General features: G+C 60.1%; 1 protein-coding gene across 1 annotated transcript; it reads right to left on the reverse strand.

Moving 5' to 3' along the window:
• Positions 1-969: 969 nt before the first annotated feature.
• On the reverse strand, positions 970-19,224 carry NR1I3 (nuclear receptor subfamily 1 group I member 3). Its single transcript, XM_032765132.2, has 8 exons — positions 18,993-19,224; positions 13,676-13,806; positions 11,257-11,438; positions 7,850-8,085; positions 7,028-7,173; positions 5,899-6,015; positions 5,044-5,149; positions 970-1,192 (listed from the first exon to the last, which is right to left on the reverse strand). The coding sequence occupies exons 1-8, from the start codon at positions 19,181-19,183 to the stop codon at positions 1,063-1,065; spliced, it is 1,239 nt and encodes a 412-aa protein (XP_032621023.1). The 5' UTR covers positions 19,184-19,224; the 3' UTR covers positions 970-1,062.
• Positions 19,225-21,401: the final 2,177 nt, after the last annotated feature.

Raw genomic sequence — 21,401 nt, forward strand, 5'->3', positions numbered from 1 at the left:
GTGAGGGTTGGGGGGGCTGAAGGGCAGGCCCCACACAGGGCTGGGGGATGCAGGTCTCGTGCCAGGCTGTCTTGCCAGGCTGGCTGCAGGTGCTGGCACATCCTGGGCTGGGTGCTCCTCCAGGCATGTGAGCGGCAGTGGGCAGCCCCACCCTGCCTACTGGGCTCAGAGCCGGCCCTGGAGAATCACAGGGTCTGCCCCACTCGTGGGTGTGACTCCCCTGTCCACCTGGTGTCTCACTTTCAGCCATAGCCAGTGCTCCTGCTCCCAGCGCTGGGCCTGGCTAGGCTCTGGTGCAGACACTGGCCCAAGGTGGGCAGATGGGCTAGAGCCCCTGAGGCCGCAGGTGGAACCGAATCGCCACACGCCCAGTCCCACCCCTGCCTGGCTGCAGCATCCAGCATCTGGGCCTGCCTGGGCTCAAGCATCAGGCTCATATCTGGTCCAGACGCAGGCTGGTTCTGGCCCATTTCAGCCGTGTCCCTGGGCTGCTCTGCACAAGCGGTGCTGCCTGGGCAGGGGCTCAGCTGAGCCAAGGGGTTGGTTTTGATTCCTCGGAGCCACAGCCGGCCCAGGCCCCCGGAGCTGAGAGCAGGTTGGATTCGCTGAGTGGAGGGGAGAGGATCAACAAGCCAGGAGCAACAAGATCAGGCAGCTGGGTCCGGCTGCAGGGCTCAGCCGAGGAGTCCTTGAGCTCCTGGGGGGCAGCAGATGGGCCTGGAAAGCAGCTGGGGGGAGGTTCCCAGTCCAGCGGGGTCCCAGCCCCAGCAAGGGGGGCCTGGTTCAGTGGGGTCCCAGCCCCAGCGAGGGGAGGCCTGGTCCAGTGGGGTACCCACCCCAGCCAGGGGGCCCCTGGTCCAGTGGGGTCCCGGCCCCAGCGAGGGGAGGCCCAGTCCAGTGGGGTCCCGGCCCCAGCAAGGTGGGGCCTGGTCCAGTGGGGTCCCGGCCCCAGCGAGGGGAGGCCCTGTCCAGTAGGGTACCCACCCCAGCCCGGGGGCCCCTGGTCCAGTGGGATCCTGGCCCCAGCGAGGGGGGCCAGCCAGCAGGTCCTGACTCCAGGCTCTAGCTGATGATCTCGGAGAGCAGTGGCGTCATGGCAGTCAGATCCTGGATGTGCAGGATCTGCCGTGTGTTCTCCACCTTGAGCGTCCGCAGCTCGGTCAGCAGCAAGAGCAGCTTTGCGTAGAGGAGCCTGGGGCAGAAGGAGCTGAGTGTCAGCCCCACCTGTGGCCATGGCGCCTACCTGCCCTAGCAGTCGCTCTGTGCCATAGCAAGAACAGCTTACCCCAACTCAAGGACTCCATTCCACACAGCCTGGGTAGGAGATGGGGAAACTGAGGCACGTGAGGGGGAAGGGACCTATCTATGCACAGGGTCAGGAACAGATCCTAGGAGCCCTGACTCCCAGCCCCTCTGCTATGAACCCACTAGACTCCACTTCCCTCCAGAGCTGGAACTAGAGCTCAGGAGTCCTGACCTGACTCCCATCCCCCCACCCCAATGGGCTGTTTCACAGGAGGTGCATGTGGCTGGAACACAGAGGGGCAGGAGGCTAGACTGAAAACCCTTGGGCTAAGCAGCTGCCCCTTGGGTGGGAGCTGGCTGGGCCCCACTGGGGAGAGGGGCTCCCAGGCTGAGCCCACTCCTTCCCTAGTTACACCCTGGACAAGGGCCCTTTTGCTTCCAGCTGCCCAAAGGCAAACCAACCTCTGGCTGGCTGGGGCAGAGCGGGGGCTGGCTAGTAGTGATAAGGCCTTGTGCACACAAGTGTAAGCAGGGTCTGAATGAGCCCTCCCCTGACTGCTAGCTGGGGAGGGGGAAAGACTTCAGGAGCAAACTGTATTTCCATGAACACACCTACTGTGCATAGGTGTCCAGCAGAGAGTTTGTGGAGCTTCAAGTGACCAGCTGTGGCTGGTGTTGGTTACCTAGTGAAATGTCATTATTCATGTTGTTATCTTCAGCTGAAAGGAACTCGCTAAGCCAGGGGCTGGAAGGCCTGAGCCCTGGGAAAGTCAGAAGGGTGAGGACAGGTGTTTTAGCTAGGAGATGTGGTGTCTTCCTAAGGTCTCTGGTCTGGTGTTTCTCCTCACTGTTCAAAGACAGAGCTCACTAGGCTCCATTACTTATTTTACGTACCCAAGAAGAGCAGACATCCCTTATGGTGGAGCAGTGTTTCTACCCAGCCTGCTGAGAGCTAAAATATCACCAAGAGACTAACCTACAGAGGTCACAGCAGAGAGGCAGATGGCAGCAGAAGGTGAGTAGCTTGCAGAAGAGGCTGATAGCAGAGCAGCAAGATGCACCTCTGAACCCTGGGTCCTCACTGACCAGAGACAACACCCCTGTGAGTGGGTCTGGGGAGGGAGCAGAGGGGGACACAGAAAAGGAACTGTTGGTTGTAGAACTCAAGGACATGAGATGAAAGGCTCTGCCCCATACACTCTGGGGTGGGTGTCCTGCTGACAGTTTTATGGTTATAAATCCTGCTTGTGGCATTTTCCCTAATTTATGTCAGGTGACTTCCCTCCTGTCATTAAAAGTTTCTTTTCTACACACAGACACTGTGCTTGTGAGTGGGGAAGTAGAGGCGCCCATGGGGTGGTGTTACTGGGTGGGGGTTTGAGGTGGTTCTGTGTTCTGTTGTTGAAAAGAAACCCCTAGATATTGAACCCAGCCCTGGCTGCTGCCGGCTCCACCTGCCAAGAGGGTTACACAAGTAGGTGCATTGCAAGGTGTGTCATGTGAGCAGCTGCACACAGATGGCCATGGGAGATGTACTCTTAAATGGCTGTGATGTGTGTGTGTGTGTGTGTACAGTTGTGTTAAGTTGTGAGTGCAAGTGTAAGTAGCTGCGTGTTTGTGTGTGGGTGAGTGATTTCCGGGTGCTGGGCATCGATGTGTGGCTGCATCGGTGTGCAGTGTCTGCGTGTGGAGACATGTGAGCGATCACAGAGGGGTCAAAGTTTTCCCTGTCCTGGGGGAGCAGCTGGGGGACTGACTCCCAGGAGAGAGCCTCCAGAGCTGGGCATGAGAACCACCCCCAGCGCTTTGAAGCAGCTCAGAGCACAGAGACAGGACCTTGCGAGGGACTGCACAGGAATAAGCTCCCATAGCTTCAGGACTAGGGGACAAGCCGGACCTGCCTCAGCTCCCCCAGACTCAGGGCAAGGGGGAGGGGAGGGGGAGGGCAAGCCAGGGCTGCCTCATCTCCCCCAGATTTGGGGTGGGGGGGGCAGCAAGCCAGGGCTGCCCCAGATCTCTGTGCAACACAGGCCCACACAGACTTTTCCATGGTTTAGGGTCCATTTCTCGAGCCTCGGTCACAGCTCCCGGAGGGGGGTGGCAGCAGGGGCCGGCTCCAGTGGGGCCTGCTGGGACCTAGGGCTCTGGGCTGAGTGGGGGGAAGGTAGCGTGGCCAGACCCCTGGGGGTGCAGACGCTTGGGGAGACCGGAGCCATCGGCGATGCAGTGAACCCAGCCACCTCACAGTGACGGTTCCCACAATCCTCTCTGCCTGGACCTCCCGAGTGCTCAGCTCTGCACCCTAGCCCCAGAGGGCACGGTGGGACCCTCTGCCCTGGCCCTGGCCATCTCTGGCTGCCTGCTGCCTCCCACCCCACTGAATGAATGGGTGTCACTGCCAGGTCCCGGGTCCCTGGGGAACACGGCACCAAGGACACAGGAGCTCTGAACAATCAGTCCCTGTGGCCCTGGGCCCCTGGCCTTGCCACACCCTGGAGCCCCCGCTAGGGCTCCCATGGGCCAGTGCTCAATTTCCGCTGCCCCCACATATCAGTGTGACCCCTGCAGGTGCCAGCTGCCCCCAGCTCCCAGGAGAGCCTGGACATCCAGGCAATGGGCAGAGGCTTTGCCTCTGGCCTCCCTCCCTGGGCTGCTCGCTGCACCCGCTGAGCCCAGGACACACGAGTTCGCTCTGATCCCACCCCATCAGCAGGACACTGCAAGGGCTAGCGGGCGGGGCACGTGGCTGGGCCCCAGGACAGCTGGGTTCAATTCCCAGCTCAGCCACGTGACCCTGCATCAGGGCCCTGGGTCCCCTCATCTGCCCTCCAAATCCCTCAGTCACCAGCCCTACAGTGGGAAGATCTCTCCTGGGCATAAATTGCTCTGCCCTGCATGTAAAGAGCCCGAGCCATGAGGATAAAGCCTACCCAGATATCCCAGAGATGGGCCAGGTACCTGGCTAGGCTCCAGGAAGGGCTCTCCCTGCCCTTCTCTGGGACATAGTAGTGCTTTGGGCCCTGTTCCCACCAGGAGCCCCCTCGTGCCCCAGCTTTGCTAGTCAAGCTAGTGAGAGGCTCTCACTCACCTGCCCTTGCGGGGTCGGGAGGGGAAGAATATGGGAATTTTGGTAATATTTTTATAATTCCACTATGTGCCTCAGTTTCCCTCCAGGCGTGGTGTTGCTCTGCCCTGCATGTAAAGAGCCCGAGCCATGAGGAAGCTGCCTGGGGTGACATAGGTGGGTAATTAAGGGCTGGCTGGGACCCTGAAGAGACAATGGAAACCCCTGCCATTGTCAGTGGGTGGCTCCCAGCAGGCGCTGGAGGCGTGAACTCAGCAGGAAGACAATCGGGGAGACAGCTGGAGGTGGCTGGGAAGAAGAACTGGGCCCGGGGTCACACACAGGCACAGGGAGCGGAGCCTGACGTTGGCCCACGTGGCCTGTCTCTTCCCCTGGGTTGCTCTGGACTACCTAAGGCCTCCCCGTTCCATGCTCCAGGGTACCAGTAAACCTGCTTTGGCTGGGAGAGGCTCCGAGTGTTGTTGAGGTGCCAGCTCCCTGAGGAAGAGGTGAACGTCTCTGCCCAGGAGCCTGGCTCAGCTGGGCAGAGCTCACAGGGTGGAGTAGGGAGCCTGGGGCTCAGTCTCAGAGGCGGAGAGGCCACGTGGCCCGCCCTTGTGGAGACACATGGCCCCTGGGGGGTCTGGCACACTGACTGGCACCTCCAAGGACTGGTAAAAAGTAAGGACGTGGCACCCAGCCTGTGGACCCAGGACAGGAGGTCCCTTGCTCACCTGCCTTCGGGCAGCGGGTGCCATTGGTCAATGTAGCTCTTCAGCGTGAGAGCCATCTTCTCCTGCAGCTGGTCGATGGTGTGGCGCTGGGTGATGCCAGGGTGGTCTGGGGGAAGGCAGCCCGGGCATGAGTGTGCAGGCAGAGCAGGGGCCATGTATCCTGGGGTCAGGGGCACCTGTGTGTATGTGGGGGGCTCAGTGCAGGAAGCCCAGGGGCGGGAATTACCCTGTTGTGCAGACAGTACAAGCCCTGGGGTTGGGGGGGCTCAGTGCCCACTCCCTGCTCACAGGCACAGTGACTTCCACTGGTCAAATGATGGGGCCATGGATATGCCCTTATGTGCCATCACACTGTCCCACTGGGGTGGTGCAGAGCGGGAGGGCTGGGCAGGGGGCTCGGCACCCCACCTTGTTAGTGCCCATAGGAGGAGCAGGATGGGAGGCTGGATATGGGACTCAGTGCCTGTTTTGGGGCTGGGTAGGAGCTCAGTATCTGTAGTAAAGGCTGGGGGGGCTCTGAGCCCTTCAGACTGGGAAGGTGCTCGGTGCCCATGGTGGGGGCCGGGTGGGGGAGCTCAGTGCCCATGGTGGGGACCGGGCAGGGGAGCTCAGTGCCCATGGTGGGGACCAGGTTTGGGGAAGCTCAGAGCCCGTGGTGTGGGCCGGGTGTGTGGGGCAAGTTGCGGGGCAGCTTGGAGCCTGAGGGGGATGGGGGGGCTCAGTGCCCATCATGGTTGCCAGGTTGGGAGGGGCCTCCGAGCCCATGGTTGGGGCTGGGGGAGCTCAGTGCCCATCGTGGTGGCAAGGTTAGGGGGGCGCCTTGGAGCCCGTGGTGGGGACTGGGGGAGGGCTCACCAGGCGAGAACAGGGCGATGGCCAGCAGCAGGACATACTCGGCCTCGTGCAGCCTCAGCTTCCTCAGACTGATGTGGAACTTGAGCAGTGGCTCCAGGTAGATCTGCTGGAACCCAGCTGGAGACAGAGATGAGGGGTGATGGGGAACTGCACTGGCTGGCCCAAGGCTCCCCAGTGGGGCCACGGCTCCGAGCTCAGCTGCCAGCATGCCAGGGCCCAGGGAAGTCGGGGCGGGGGGTGGCTAGGAGAGGTACATTGCACTGCAGGACAGGACAGGGTGGGGAAGGCCCAGCTCCTCGGGAACTGCAGCCTCGGGAAGCACAGAGAGAAGCAGGCATCTCACAGCACACCAAGACTGAGTGTGGCTGGGCTGCTAGGACGTGGCTCTGCCACCTCTGCCTGGGAGACGGGCCCCAGGGCTCCTAGCCTGGCCCTGCCCTGGGAAACATACTCGGACCACCTGATCTCACCCATGTCGCAGCGGGCAGCGATCCTGTGCCACGTATGTCCTGCGGCAGCGAAGTCCTCGGGGGCTGCACGTCTAGCATTCCCACAGTGTCGGTGCTCAATCACTGCTTGGCGCTGTGCGGTGCAGGGCTGTAGCTGTGTCAGTCACTATTCCAGCCCCTCCTGCCAGCCTGGGGGTGGGTTCCCCATAGGCAAGGGCAGAGCCGGCTCTAGCAATTTTTCCGCCCCAAGCACGGCGGCATGCCGTGGGGGGGCGCTCTGCCGCTCGCCGGTCCTGTGGCTCCAGTGGACCTCCCGCAGGCTTGCCTGCAGGGGGTCCGGTCAGCTCTGGTGAAGCATCCGTAGGCACGCCTGCGGGAGGTCCACCAGAGCCGCCTGCCGCCCTCCCGGCAACCAGCAGAGTGCCCCCCACGGCGTGGCGCCCCAAGCACGCACTTGGTGCACTGTGGCCCGGAGCCGGCCCTGGACAAGGGCATAGCGCTGCGACGGGGCGCAGGAGAAGCCACTGTTCTTGTCAGGGGATTCTGGGCAGGGCAACCCATGTTCCCTTCCAGGACTCCCCTAGTCCGGGCTGTGGGAGCCTCTGTGGGGGGACATCGGGGGCTAGAAGTAGAGAGAACGTGGGGGAGTTGGGCCAGCCCCTTGCGCCAGAGGGACTTACCCAGGGCGCCATCTTGGATGGTGTAGCAGTGCTGGCCGCACTCCCAGGCCTTGGTCTCCTCATTGAAGACTGTGTTGAACTGAATCTGGCAGATCTCCAAAGTGGCGCCTTTGAGAAGCGAGATCTGGTCATCGATCGGCAAACTCCTTCCCGGAGAGAGCAGGAGAGACAGCATGAGAGCAGGCCGGGAGCAGCTGCACAGAGCAGCCCAGGGCCATAGGCCATGTGCAAAATGGGGTCGGGGAGGGACCCTGCGGGGACTGGGCTTAGCAGGCTTCAGGGGGGTGGGGGTACACTGGGGTACAGGGGGAGCAGGGACTGGGGACTTCAGGGATGAGCCAGAGGACGTTAGGGACTTGGAGGTGGGGGGTGGAAGCCATGAATAGCAGCAGGGCGAGCGGCTGAGGGGGTGGAGAGTAGGGATGCGGCAGGCTGAGGGGGGAGAGGAGGGACAGGGAGGATGCGGTGGCGGGCCCAGCGCTGTAGGTAGCAGGTGCCGTATGGATGCGGCAGAGCAGGGCTGAGCGGGGTGGGGTGCAGGAGGGATGCAGCAGGGCAGGGCTGAGGGGGTGGGGGAGCAGGGATGCGGCAGGGCAGGGCTGAGGGGTACAGGAGGGATGCAGCAAGGTGGGGCTATCGGAGGTGCGGAGGGTAGGAGTGGGGTAAAGCAGGTGCTAGCTGTGCTGAGTTAGGCCTGTCACGCTCAGGGTTTCAGCTCCCGTTTCCCACTCCCCCTCCAGCCAGGCAGTTTGAGCCACCTGCCCTCAGTTGCCCCCCAAGCCCACCCAGCTCCCCGGCGTGCGGGAGCCCAGCCATGCTGACCTGAAGGCTGGGATCTCCTTGGCGAATTTGATCACTTGCTGGATGAGGACGGTGCTGAGGTCAGCAAAGTGGGGCAGCATGGAGAAGATGTCAGGCAGCATGTCCCCTGGCAGGCTCTGCAAGGGGGCCAGAGGGCCGCCCTCCTCAGGCTGGGAGAGCCCCTCCAGGACATGGGGGACCCTGGGCTCCTGGGGGTTCTGAGGGCTCAGGCTGTGGATGTACAATCGCACCGGGGGCTGGGGAGACAGAGGCCCCAGTCAGAAACTTAATGCTGCTGCTGTCAGTGGCCCTGGCCCTGTGGAGAGGCGGCTGGTTCTGGGGCGTGGTGAGCCCCTGGTGCACTGCCCTGCAATACAGCTGAGCCTTGGACTGCTGGGTACACCTGCCCCAATTCCCACACCCCGGCGGGGTGCAGCCCCGCATACGCCATGGTTTATGCTCTAGGTTTTTTTGCTGCCCCAAGCAAAAAAAAAAAATTCGGCTGCCCCCGCCTCAGCCCTGGGCTCCCCCTCACACTCCGCTGCTGCCTCAGCCCTGGGCTCTCCCCCTCACCCACACCCCCTGCCACCCCAGCGCTGGGCTTCCCCCTTTCCCCCACACCAGTGCCTTCCCCCACCCCAGCCCTGGGCTCTCCCACCCACCACCTGCACCCTCCTTCCCCCGCAGCCCTGGGGCACTGCTAACTCGCTCCCTTCCTTTCCAGCTGGTGGTGGCCAAGGGAATGCTGGGAAATGTAGTTCTTTCCCTGCTCCAGGGCTGGCTCTATAGGCAGGGAGCTAACCAAGGAACTACAGCTCCCAGAGCCCCTTGTCGGTTCTCAGCTTCCCTGCTGGATCTCTGCGCCCCTGCAAATGACTGCCCCAAGCAGGTGCTTGCTTTGCTGGTGCCTAGAGCTGCCCTTGTTTACAAACCCTAACGCCACTTCCACAGAGTGGCTGAGGGTCCTCTGCCGAGGCCTCCCTCAGGGCTGAGCTGGGACCTAGGGAGTCAGAACTGCATGTCCAGGATCCGCAAGTACAGACGCTGCAGATGCAGGCGCAGTTGGGCTGGAGCAAGGACGGTGCAGATGCGTGGCAGCTCCAGCCGGGTTGGGAGCCCTGCTGGGATCAGAGCAGCCCAGGCCCTATCTCTGTTCATCTTCCCTTCCCACAGGAATTGCAGGCAGGCTCTGCCCAGGGCAGCCTGAGCCCTCCCCTGGCTGGGATGGGGTAGTGGTAGGGGATGTGGACAGGAGGGAGGGATGGAGTGGGGTGGTGGGGAGGAGATGAGGGAGCTGGAGGCAAGGAAGGTGTTGGGCAGAGGGGAGGGAGATGGGCTGAGGGGGCAGGAAAGCGTGGGGGCAGCAGGTGGGCTAGGGGCAGGAAGGAGGGTGGGCGAGGGAGGCTGGGGCGGAGAGAGGGATGGGTGGCAGAACGACTGTGCGAGAGGAGGCTGGGGGCAGGAGGAGGGGAAGAGGTAGTGAGGGGGTGGTAGCAACTGGCAAGGAAGAGGAGTAAGATGGGGCAAAGTCACTGGGGAGGCAGGAGGGAGGGGGTGGAGCCCAGAGAGGGATACGGTGGGCGTAGATACTAGGGGAGAGGTGGTTGGGGCAGGGGGGTGGAGGAATAAGGGAGGGGAGGGATGGAGCGAGCGGAGGGAGGAGAGGGCTGGGGGCAGGAGGGGATGGGTGGAGCAGAGAGGCGGATAGGGTGGGGCAGAGACTAGGGGAGAGGTGGCTGGGGGCAGGAGGGAGGGGGAGGATGAGCAGAGGGGAGGAGGAGGGTGGGGGCAGGAGAGAATGGGGTGCGAGCAGAGAGGAGGGAGGATAGGGTGGGCAGGTAGCTAGGGAGAGGTGGCTGGCCCGGGCAGGAGGGAGGGAATAGGGAGATAGGATGTGGGTGTGGAGCGAGGGTGGAGCGGGTCTGAAGGATCGAGTAGGGGGGCAGGGGGCTTCCCTACCTGGCGAGAAAGATCAAGGACCCTCACAGGTGGTGAGAACTTCACCCTGCAGATGTGGTCCCGAGAACGCAGCCTGATCCCCAGGGAATGCAGGAATCCGCAGCATGTAGGGGATCTCCAGATGGCCAATGGCAGCTGTTCGCCCCAAGTTGTTTGCTTCCTTCAGACCAATCTCGCAGCAAGGGGAGGTGGAAAGGGTGAATACAGCCTCACCTCGCCCACTTCTAGGTCCATGGCTACGCTGGCTAGGGCAAGAGGCGGGTCTCAGAGTCCTGAATCAGTGTGGACTGGTCGCAGCAGCGATGTGGTGTCTCATGGTCCTAGGTGCCACGCAGTGGGTTGGGGAGCTGCGGTTGGTGTAAGGGCTGGTCATGGTTCCAAGCAGGGCGTGCCGAGGGCAGTCAGGGTCCGTAGTGCCTGCAAGAGGAGATGGCATGTGGATGAGCTGGGTGGCTAGTATGGGGGGCTGGTTCCAGTGGGGTGTGGCTCGGGGAGCAGTGTGCTGCCTCGTGCCTGCAAGGAGGAGGATGCTGGGATGAGCTGGGTTGTGTAATGGGGGCTGGTTCCAGTCGTAGGGTGTGGCTCGGGGGACCAGTGGCTGTCCCAGGCCTGCGAAGGAGGATGGCTGGATGGATGAGATGGATGGTGATGGGGGCTGGTTCCAAGTGGTTAGTGGGTGTGCGCGGGCGAGGCAGTGGCTGTGCCTCATAGTGGGTTGCAAGGATGAGTAGGATCTGGGATAGAGCTGGGTGGTGTATGTGGGGGAACTGGTTCTCAGTGGGGCATGATGGCTGCATGGGTGAGCAGTGGTTCGTGCTTCCCAGTGTTGCTTCTGTTTGGAGTGGCGGATGAGCTGAGATGAGCTGGTGCGCTCTCGGCGTGTATGGAGGGACCGGCTGTTCCAGTGGGGGTGTGGCTCGGGGCGGCTGCCCCGAGTGCCTGTGACGCTAAGAGAGAATGGCTGGGCATGATGTCGTGGGGCTGGTGTATGGGCTGCGTCCAGTGGGAATGTGGCTATGGGGAGCAGTGGCGCATGAAAGGCCTCAGTGCCTGCAAGGAGGAGATGGCTGGGCTGAGCTGGGTTGGTGTATGGGGGGGCTGGTATCAGCAGGGGTGTGCGCTCGAGTGCAGTGCTGCCCCAATGCCTGTGAGTGGGGAGGATGGCTGGATGAGCTGGTGTTATACTGGGGGGTGGTTCAGTGAGGAGTGTGGCTCGAGGCGGCAGTGGGCTGCCCCAGTGCCTTGTGAAGTGGTCGAGGATGGCTGGGATAGCTGGTTGTGTATGGGTTGGCTTCGGTCTCCAGTGGGGGGTGGCTCGGGGAGCAGTGGCTGCCTCAGTGCCTGCAAGGAGGAGGATGGCTGGGATGAGCTGGGTTGGTGTACGGGGGGGCTGGTTCCAGTGGGGGTGTGGCTCGGGGGGTAGTGGCTGCCCCAGTGCCTGCAGGGGGTGCTGCGGTTGGGGCTCTTACCCGGCAATGCGCAAACTGGGAGAAGCCAGAGTCAAAGTGCCTCTTGTGGGCCTCGAGGAGGATACTGATGATCTGCTCCTGCTCCTCTGTCAGCTCTGCTGGCTCCCCCGCCGGCTCCCGCTCCTGCTGCTTCCTCTTCCGCAGGACCCGGCGCATCTGCAGAGCCTCCTCTGACATGATCACTGCCAGCCCACGAGGCAGGGGTGAGGGGTTTGGCCCCAGCAACAGCTCCCCAGGCCCACGCTGACAGACACCTCCCAGCTTCCTCTCCCTCAGCCCCACCTGAGAGCCTGAGGAGCTCCATATGGCGCTGCCCTGGCCATGGGCTCCACTATCTGCCTTTGGTCCATGACTAAACCAGCTGGAGGGAGTGGGGCCTAGTGGGAGAGCAGGGACTGGGAGCCAGGGCTCCTGCGTTCTAATCCCAGCTCTGGGCTGGAGAGGGGTATAGAGGGGAGAGTGGTGGAGGAGCAGGGCTGAGTCAGGACTCCTGGGTTCATCCTAGAGCCAGGAAGAAACCCCAACCAGCCCCTGCTGTCAGCCAGAAAAGGACAGGAGTCTAGTGGGTAAAAAGCGAGGCTGAAACTAGGCTGCCAGGGTTCTCTTGCTGGCTCTGGGATGGAGAGGGGTCTAGTGGGCAGAGCAGGTGCCTGGGAGTCCAGACTCCTGGGTTCCAGCTCTCAGCAGGTGCCCCTGATGTGTTTAAACTGCAGCATGCCGGGGCGCTGTGAGTTCCAGAGGAAGGGGTATGGCCTTGTGGCTTTACAAACCTGGGTGCTCCTGGCACTTGCAGGCTGCCTGTGTTAGCCAGGCGCTCAGGAGTGACCGGAGTAAGGACAGGAGAGTCACTTCCACCAGGAGCTCCCCCCACTGCTACGGGACAGTTCTCCAGGAGACCAATGCTGCCCCCACCAGACAGGGTGGCTTTAAACACATCAGGGGCACCAGCCACCTTCTCTGAGCTGGGGCTGCATGGGTCGGGGGCTTGGGGCCGGGCAGGCAGACTCTCCAGAGCCATTAGTGGATAGCGAATACTCGCTGCAAATCAGAGACCTTGGCTGCTCCACAGGAGAAGCACAAAGCAGGCCAGAGAGCTATCCATGCAGCCCCCCAGCGAGCTATCCATGCAGCACCCAATTCCCCCAGCGAGCTATCCATGCAGCCCCCCAGCGAGCTATCCATGCAGCACCCAATTCCCCCAGCGAGCTATCCGTGCAGCCCCCCAGGGAGCTATCCAGGCAGCTCCCAGCCCCCCCAGGGAGCTATTCATGCAGCCTCCAGCCCCCCCAGCAAGCTATCCGCCCAGCCCTCCCAGCGAGATATCCATGCAGCCCCCCCCAGTGGACTATCCACACAGCCCCCAGTCCCCCCCAGTGAGCTATCCACACAGCCCCCCAATGAGCTATCTGCTCAGTCCCCCCATCAGGTTATCTGCCCAGCACCCAGCGACACAGGGGCTACTCCTCTGGGTGACACACCAAGGCCCCTGCGTGCCCCCACATTGCTGATGGCTTGATCCTCTTCTCCCTCCCTGCCAGGTGCTGGTAGGGATGGGGACGGAGCAGATGCAGCAGAGAGTGGCTGAGTGGCTCTGCTGTTACCAGCAGGGATGCTGCTGGGGGGCAACAAAGGGTGAGTACTAGGCAACAGTGACCTGGGACACCTTGCACAGCACCAGGCCAGGTCAGTGTACTGCCAGGCGAGACCCCCTGCATGGCACCAGCCCAGCCCAGCGCCCTGCCAGCCGGGACCCCCTGCACGGCACCAGTCCAAGGCCCTGCCAGCCGAGACCCCCTGACGGCACCAGCCCAGCCCAGCGCCCTGCCAGCCGGGACCCCCTGCACGGCACCAGTCCAAGGCCCTGCCAGCCGAGACTCCCTGCACGGCACCAACCCAGGGCCCTGCCAGCCGGGACCCCCTGCACGGCACCAGCACCAGCCCAGCCCAGGGCCCTGCCAGCCGGGATCCCCTGCATGGCACCACCCCGGCCCCCTGCCAGCCGGGACCTTCTGCATGGCACCAGCCCAGCCCAGCGCCCTGCCAGCCGGGACCCCCTGCATGGCACCAGCCCAGCCCAGCGCCCTGCCAGCCGGGACCCCCTGCATGGCACCAGCCCAGCCCAGCGCCCTGCCAGCTGGGACCCCCTGCATGGAACCAGGCCAGCCCAGCGCCCTACCAGCTGGGATCCCCACACAACACTGACCCTGCACCCCTGTAGCCTGGCATCCCCCCTGCTGGGGAGTTCATCAACAGAAAGTGCCTGAGCCCAGTGAGGAGCACCCCCCAGGCCGACAAGGCTGCAGCACAGATAGTCCCTGAGTGCCGATGTCCTGGGGAGAGCAGACCTTGCGCTTCCCCTGCCAACCTCCCCAGGACCAGATACCAGCGCAGGAGGGTGGGGAGCCAAGCCCTTACTTACTGTCCTTCCTCATGCCCACGGCCAGGCACTTCTGGAGGCGGCAGGCTTGGCACTGCCGGCGCTTGGCTTTGGTGACGGTGCAGTTGCGGGTGAAGGGGCAGGTGAAGCACACACCCTTGCTGATCGACCGCCTGCAAAAGAGGGGTAGGGTTTGGGGGGCAGGAGACACTCCCCCTGCCTTGGGAAAGGGTCAGAGAGCCCTCCTTCCCCCACAGTGAGAGCCCCAAGTGAGTGACCGATTGGAACCTGGCACTGCAAGGCGCAGAGCAACTCCGGCAGGCTGCCCCGGCACTCCTCAGCAACCTGCCCTCCCCTCCCAGCCTTCTGCCGGCTTCATCCCCACCCTGCTCCATGCAGCATTGCATCCCTCCCAGGCACAGCACAGCCTGCATCCAGGCACAGGGATGCCCAACCCAATGCCCAGCACCCTTGCTCGGAGTAGGGGCTTCTGGGTCATTTCCAGCTGCGAGGCACTGCATTGTGGGATAGAGCTGGGGAAGCTGGCTTCTGACTTCCTCTTCACCAAACTGTCCCAGCTACGCTTCCCCTGGCGCAGGGCCACCATGTCTGTGTGCCTGGGCGGGGGTGGGTGGGGGGGTGGCCCAGGCACTGAGCAACACAGACATGTAACATGCCAACATGTTGGGCTGTGCCAACTCTCTGCCCCCTCCCTGAGATCTGCCCCCTATGCAGATGGGTAGGCCCACACCTCCTATGCTTGCTGTCACACACACAGATGGTTATTCCAGCACACACAAACAGACAGATGGCTATGCCTGCATGCGCGCACACACACACGCACACAGAGTGGTAAATGGAGCTGCAAGAAGCCATGGTGAAGAGGCTTTGGGCCCTGCCCCCAGTAGCCATCTCAGGCATTGGTTGTCCCGGTCAGTTGCAATGCCCAGGACAAGCCCATCTGGCTGAACCAGGGTGTCTAGAACTGTTTCTTCCCTGCATGGAGGAGAAGCCACAAGCATTAAAAATGCCCCAAAGCCCTGAAACCCCAACACCTTTCTCTGAGAATAAGCCTCACAATGAAACAGAGTCACTCTGGGGCAGAGGGATGGGAGACCCCAAAGGAATGTGCAGCATGCTGCAGGAAGTGGTGCAAGTAGCTCAGCATGGCACTGGGAGCACGGTGCTGCAGGGAACAGAAGGGGCACTCGCCCTGCACAGCCAGCGATGGCTCCAGTGCCCCAGGCTGGCACTGTGCTGCAGGGTGGAGGCGCAGTAGGGAGTGCTGTGTGGGTGTCAGGTCCTGGCAGTACTGTGCAGCGGGGAGTTACCCTGGTTAGCTGTGCAGGGATGCTGCTGCCCATCAGGCCTGGCACGTGTCTCAGGCTGGCAGCTGCAGGAGCCAACAGGTGAGGCCCCCAGTTTAGTGTGAAGACTTGGGCACCTCGCCTGGCTGGTCCTGAATCAAGAGGGATTTTAGCTCCAGCTCCCTGAAACTCGGGGGTGGGAGTCGCGCCTGGCAGAGCATCACAGCCGCACCCTGCGTCACTGCCACGGCTGTACTCGCCTGGGCATCAGCTGAGATAAACCTGGGGTCGGCAGCAGCAAACGCTCGTGAAGACGAGCACGTGACCGGCTCTGAGCCACAGGACGGCACAGCCACAGGGCAGCTGCCATGAGGGCCGGACACAACAGCCACTGAGCCAGGGCATTGCCTGTGTGCACACACACACTGCACCCCCCCCATCCCAACACACAGACATGCTATGCACACATGCCCCCCCAATGCATATGCATACCTGTGTACACATCCACATATACATCCCAATGCGCGCTCCCGATATACACACGCCAGTGCATAACACACTCCTGCACACTCCAGTATATGGATACCCCACATCCCAATGCACACTCCCCTCATATATTCCCCTGCACAGACACACCCTATACACACCCACATAGACATCCCAATGCGCACCCCGAATATGCACATCCACAACCTACTCACACATCCCTTATAGACACACCAGTTTACACATGCACCTTGCACACTTCACCCTGTCACAGTTGAGGTTAACTGCACCTGTATTCCCCCTCTGTGGCCCCTCGAGGGCACCTTCTTGAGGCTTCCAGCTCCCAGCCATCACCTCACGTGGCCCGAGACCCGTCTCACTCCTTCCTGAGCAGCGCTTTAAGACTGCAGCCCCCTGCCTTACACTGTGACATCCCCAGCAAGACAGCACCTGCATCATGCTTTCTCTCCAAAGACAGTGTTACCAGTGACCCCCCAGCCTTTCCCCAGCAGAGCACATGTATCTGAAGGACAAAAGCATCCCAGAGGAAGGGTAACGGTGAGAAAGAGCTGTGCACATGCACTAACCAGCAGGGCCGTCCTTAGGATTTATGGTGCCCTAGGTGGAATTATTAAACTGGTGCCCCTGGGCCTGTCTTGCTCTTAGCAATACAAACATAAGCTTACACTATTGGAAAACTTGCCACATGCATGTTATTAAAACCAGTTTAACTTAATGAAGCCACCGTAACGCTGATGGACTAGCACTAAAGAAGCAGCACTATGGAAAAAATTCTGATTTGACAGAATGATGCAAATAATATAATTTTTTTAATTTGTCAACATTTTATTGGAAATTTCTATGAAGAGGTATTGAAACAAGGATTTGTTTTTAATTAAAAGCAATCGTTCTGGCTTTTTTGTCTGCAAAAATCAGGAAGAATGTCATTGTATGACAAAGACAAAGTGATGTCTTGTTTGATTGCAAGAATAGCAAGACCAGTCAAGTGTTCCTGACTCCATGTAGAGTGAAGATAGTTTTAATGAGCTTTAGTTCTGAGAAACTCCGTTTCTCCTGTGATGCCACTCTTACAGAATTGTCAGTAGAATACGAGTTGGCAATGTACACATTAGGATATATGTCAACAAGTTTGGCTGGTATGAAGTTAAACTGTACAATGTTCCATCATCGATTTTGCATGTGGCAACATTGAAGACAGTGTACTCAATTCTTCATACAGTTCAAGTCTATTTAAATCAAAAATGAGCTTCAGGGAGGCTTCTAGGTCAGGGGTCCACAACGCAAGTGCTGCGCAGTGCCATTCTCAGGCCTCTCAGCCTGCACCTGCTGTTACTGGCCAGCACAAGCATCCGCCAAAAATGCCACTGAAATTTCGGCATTTTGGCGGCAATGTCTCTGGATTGACATGCCCTGCCAGCCGTATGATCAGCCATTATCAGAAAGGCGTCACTCGCCAAGATGCCCGCCCGAATTTCCGGTTGGATTGTCCACTGCTCGTCACTTAGGTTCGTTGGTGCAGACTTTGGGGACCACTTAGATTCTTGCACTTGTCATTAGTTCCTATTTCCCTATTTTGTTGAAATTTAGTCCTGCTCAGTCCCCTACCAGCTGAGTGAATGGAACCACCAGGCTGACAGCGGGTTGAGTGGCTCAGGCCAGGGTATTCAGCCCGGCCTGCTCAGTCTGCTGCCAGCCTGGGCGTTCCTTGGGGGTCCCCAGGCCAGCAGTGCGGTACTGAGTGGGGCCGGTGGCCATGGACTCCAGAGTGGCAATGGGGCAGCAACCGGAACCCAGAGCAGTGGCAGGCTGAGACCCGTTCTCAGCCCACTGCTGCATGCCATCAAAAATCAGCTCGTCGCCACCTTGGCACATGTGCCGTAGGGTGCCGACCCCTGCTCATCTATTACACTAGTAAGGAGATGAGCATTATTAAGTTGTTGAGGACTCTATTTAGTAACAGGGCCTATAGGAAAGTCAGTCAACATTTTTTGTTTCTTCTCTGATGAAAACTGGCCCACTCCCTTCCCCATACCATCTTGTCACAAATAATTTCAACAACAATTAATTTTCTGATTTTTGGCTAAAAGATTGATTTTTTTCTTTTAATATTGAATTGAATTCAGGATTGTTAGCAAGCATTTTTAGCGAACAAAGTTTATTAGAAATGACAATCTAAATGGCAACGCAGTACTGCTTCATGCTTGGCTCACCCCCCACTGCTGGTCCAACAGCTGCAGTAGAGGAGGAGATAAGGTGGAAAACTGGCAGGACCCCAAAATCCACCTCTTGGGGTGCAGAGTGGCAACAGCTAGCAGCAAACCTCAGTTTTCTTGATCCCAGCCAGAATGGGCACCAACCGCCAGCCCAAAGACCCCTGGTGAAGTTAGCACAGCATCTTGATCTCAGGAGGGGCACCCTATGTTAGCCACAGCAGCTCATCTGCCCTGTGCAGCTCTCCCCTGGATGAGATGGAACGCTGCCCAGCCCGGGGAGAGAGGACGCGCTCCCAGCTAGGGTGACCAAAGATCCAGATGTCCTGATTTTATAGGGGCCCGTCCTGATATTTGGGGCTTTGTCTTATATAGTACAATTTACTCCCCACCTAGGGTGACCAGACAGCAAATTGAAAAATCGGGACAGGGGTGGGGGGAATAGGAGCCTATATAAGAAAAAGACCCAAAAATTGGACTGCCCTATAAAATCGGGACATCTGATCACCCTGCAGGTGTTCCTTCCCCCACCCCTTCCCAGAGACCCCAGCAGCCAATCCCCTCCCTCAGACTGTGCTGCATTCATCTTTCTGTAGGACCCAGCAGCCCTGCTCTTACATGCTCCACTGCTTCCCATCTGTCCGGGCTCCCAGCAGAGCAGTGCCCTGAGACCTAGTGGTGCCCTAGGCGGCTGCCTGTTCTGCCTATGGTTAAGGACGGCCCTGCTAACCAGATAGGCTTGGCCCAGCTGCCTTTCCAACCTTTCAGCAAGGTTCAGACCCGAAACAGCCTTTACAAAGCACCTTCTTCCTTTGTCCTCTGTGACTGCCCTGGCCTAAACCAGTCTCTGCAAACCACCCCAGGGAGGTACCTCTCCAGAGCTGTTTACAGTCGCGGGGCTGTAGGAATCACCTCCCCCCACCGCTATTTTTAGTTCCTGGGTAACCTTCCCCCATGGAGCTGCTCCAATCCCTGGGCACAAAGCTACAGCAACCATTCATAAACTGCATACAGCACGGTCCCCTGAGATGCTGCATGCAGTTGCAATATTGGTCAAAACCCTCCACGCATGCACATCTCATTGCACATCTCCCCCCACACAAGCACATAAGAATACCATTACACACTACACATACCCTGTGCACCCCCCCCCACGAGTACACAACCCCCCCCAACCCTCCCTGTTCTGAGGGGTGTTGGGTGTGACCCAGGGCAGTGCCCTGCCTGCGCAGCGGCAATAGGAGGCAGCATTTACCCTTGCCAGCCCCATGGGGTGGAAAGGCCCAGGACAGGGGTTGGAGGTTGGCAGGACGATGGCGCCAGGGGGGCTCTCACCTGAAGAAGCCCTTGCAGCCCTCGCAGGTCATGACATGGAAGTGGTAGCCGGTAGCTCGGTCGCCGCACACGGCACAGATTTTCTCCTCTCCCTCTGGTTCCCAGTCTTCCCTGCTCCCAGCCCCGAGGCTCAGCACGCTGGGGCTGCTGCTGCTGCTGCTGCTGCTCTCCCTATCAGAGGGGCTGAGCATGGCAGCTCCTGGCCCCCAGGCACCCACAGGCAAGCTGCTGCGGGGAGAGGAGAGTCAGCGACAGGCCTAGGCTCCTGCAAAGGGACGGCCCAGGTCAGGCCATGCCATGTGGTCCTTCCATAGGGGCCAGTCCAGCCTGGTCTCGTGGCCCTCCCCCAGGAGACGGCTCCCCATCCGTGGGCCCCATTCCTCCTCCACCCTCCCTTCCCCAGTGGATCCCAGTGGAGCCTGTTGTTTATGCTCCTGCAGGCATTGTGCAGTCACACGACAAATTAGCTGTTGCTGTCGGTTGTACTGCGGTAATGGGTGGTAGGATAACCCCTGATTCATGCAGACACACACATAGATGTTGTTTCTCTCAAAGCCTGGACGAGTGGGTTTGGGGAGACCTTGTGTCAAGTTCTACTAGGACTGCGTCCAGCCTTTGCCAGGGTCCCTGGAAGCTGGACCAGGGAGCCCATCCCCCATGCCCCGCAGCACGCTAAGGGGAGCTTTTCTCTGTGCCACTGGGCCAGGAGTCACCGGAACTGTGCCAATGCCAGCTAGGGAGGCAGCAGATGGCAGTGGTCAGATGGCCCCACTGCCTGTCACCTACCCATGGGGGATCTTCTACCAAGTGAACCGGGCCTCTCAAGGGCCATCTCCCGCCACGGGGGCTACAGAACAGGCAGGACCTGCCAGCAGGGGGCAACACTCTCAGTTACAGCATTTCTCTGCCCCCAGTTACCCTCCGGCAGCTCCACCGGCCGCCACCTCTGCAGTGCAGCCACAGTGCACTGCGTGTTGCTGCCTCTGGAACACTGCTGCCAACGCATGAGCCTGGCTAGTGGCCAGCTCCCCCTCCCACAGCTGAACGTGTTCTGCAGGGAATCCATCTCAACCCCCTCAACTACCCCATACACCCCTCTGCCTATCCCCATACACCCCATCTATCCCCATACCCCCTCTTCTATCCCCATACACCCCTCTGCCTATCCCCATACACCCCCTTCTATCCCCATACCCCCATCTATCCCCAGACACCCTCTTCTATCCCCATACACCACCATCTATCCCCATACACCCCTCTGGCTATCCCCATACCCCCTCTTCTATCCCCATACACCCCTCTGCCTATCCCGATACACCCCCTTCTATCCCCATACCCCCCGACACCCTCTTCTATCCCCATACACCCCCATCTATCCCCATACACCCCTCTAGCTATCCCCATACCCCATCTTCTATCCCCATACACCCCTCTGCCTATCCCGATACACCCCCTTCTATCCCCATTTTCTATCCCCATACACCCCTCTGCCTTATCCCGATACCACCCCTCTATCCCTAAGCCCCCCATCTTCCCCAGACACACTTTCTACCCTCATACACGCCCATTTATCCCCATTTACACTCCTCTGGCTTATCGCCAACACCCCTATCTCACCTCCATACGTGCCTCGGCTATCCCCAGACACCCGACAACGTATCCCCATTCCCCCTCTGCCGTATCCACATGACATCCCAATCTATTCCCCATTGCCCCCTTCTTTCTGATCCCCGTACCCCCCTCTGGCTATCCCCATACAATCCCTCTGCCTATCCCCATACAACACATCTGATCCCATACCCTCTCTTCTATTCCCAGCTACCTCTTTCCTTCTATCCTCATCCCCCCCCCGGCGTATCCCCGATATACCCCATCTATCCCCAACCCCCATCTATCGCCCGACACCCTCTTCTATCCCTACCTCCATCTCATCCCTATAACCCCTCTTGGCTATCCCCATTCACCACTGCTGGCCTATCCCCATCATAACCCCCTTCTCCCCATTTACCCCCTCTTCGTATCCCCATACCCTCCATCTTCCCCAGACACCTCTCTTCTCTATCCCCATCTACACCCCATCTATCCCATACTCCTTCATTCTATCCTCATACACCCCCCCCGCTATCCCCATATACTCCTGGCTATCCCATACTCCGATCGTTACGTTATGCCTCTTATCCTACCCCTCTTCTATCCCCATACAACCACCTTCTATCCCCCTACCCCTCTTCCTATCGCCCAGCACCGCCCATCTATCCCCAGACACCCTTCTCTATCCCAGAACCCTTTTGGCTATCCCCATAGCACCTCGGGCCTATCCCCATAACCCTGCTATTCCCAGACCCCCCATCATCCCATACACGTCTGCCTATCCCCATACGCACCAGCTATCCCATACCACTTTCTACC

Source organism: Chelonoidis abingdonii, chromosome 11, assembly GCF_003597395.2.
Source record: "Chelonoidis abingdonii isolate Lonesome George chromosome 11, CheloAbing_2.0, whole genome shotgun sequence".
In the NCBI taxonomy this organism is placed as follows: Eukaryota; Metazoa; Chordata; order Testudines; family Testudinidae; genus Chelonoidis; species Chelonoidis abingdonii.

What these genes read in the sequence shown, in the direction of transcription:
- NR1I3 (XM_032765132.2), bottom strand. Translation starts at nt 19,183, where the DNA reads ATGCTCAGCCCCTCTGATAGGGAGAGCAGCAGCAGCAGCAGCAGCAGC. An exon ending in GGCTGCAAGGGCTTCTTCAG is followed by an intron (nt 13,807 to 18,992) that starts GTGAGAGCCCCC and finishes CCTCTTTTGCAG; the next exon opens with GCGGTCGATCAGCAAGGGTG. An exon ending in CCCAGTTTGCGCATTGCCGG is followed by an intron (nt 8,086 to 11,256) that starts GTAAGAGCCCCA and finishes CTGTCTCCCCAG; the next exon opens with CCCCCGGTGCGATTGTACAT.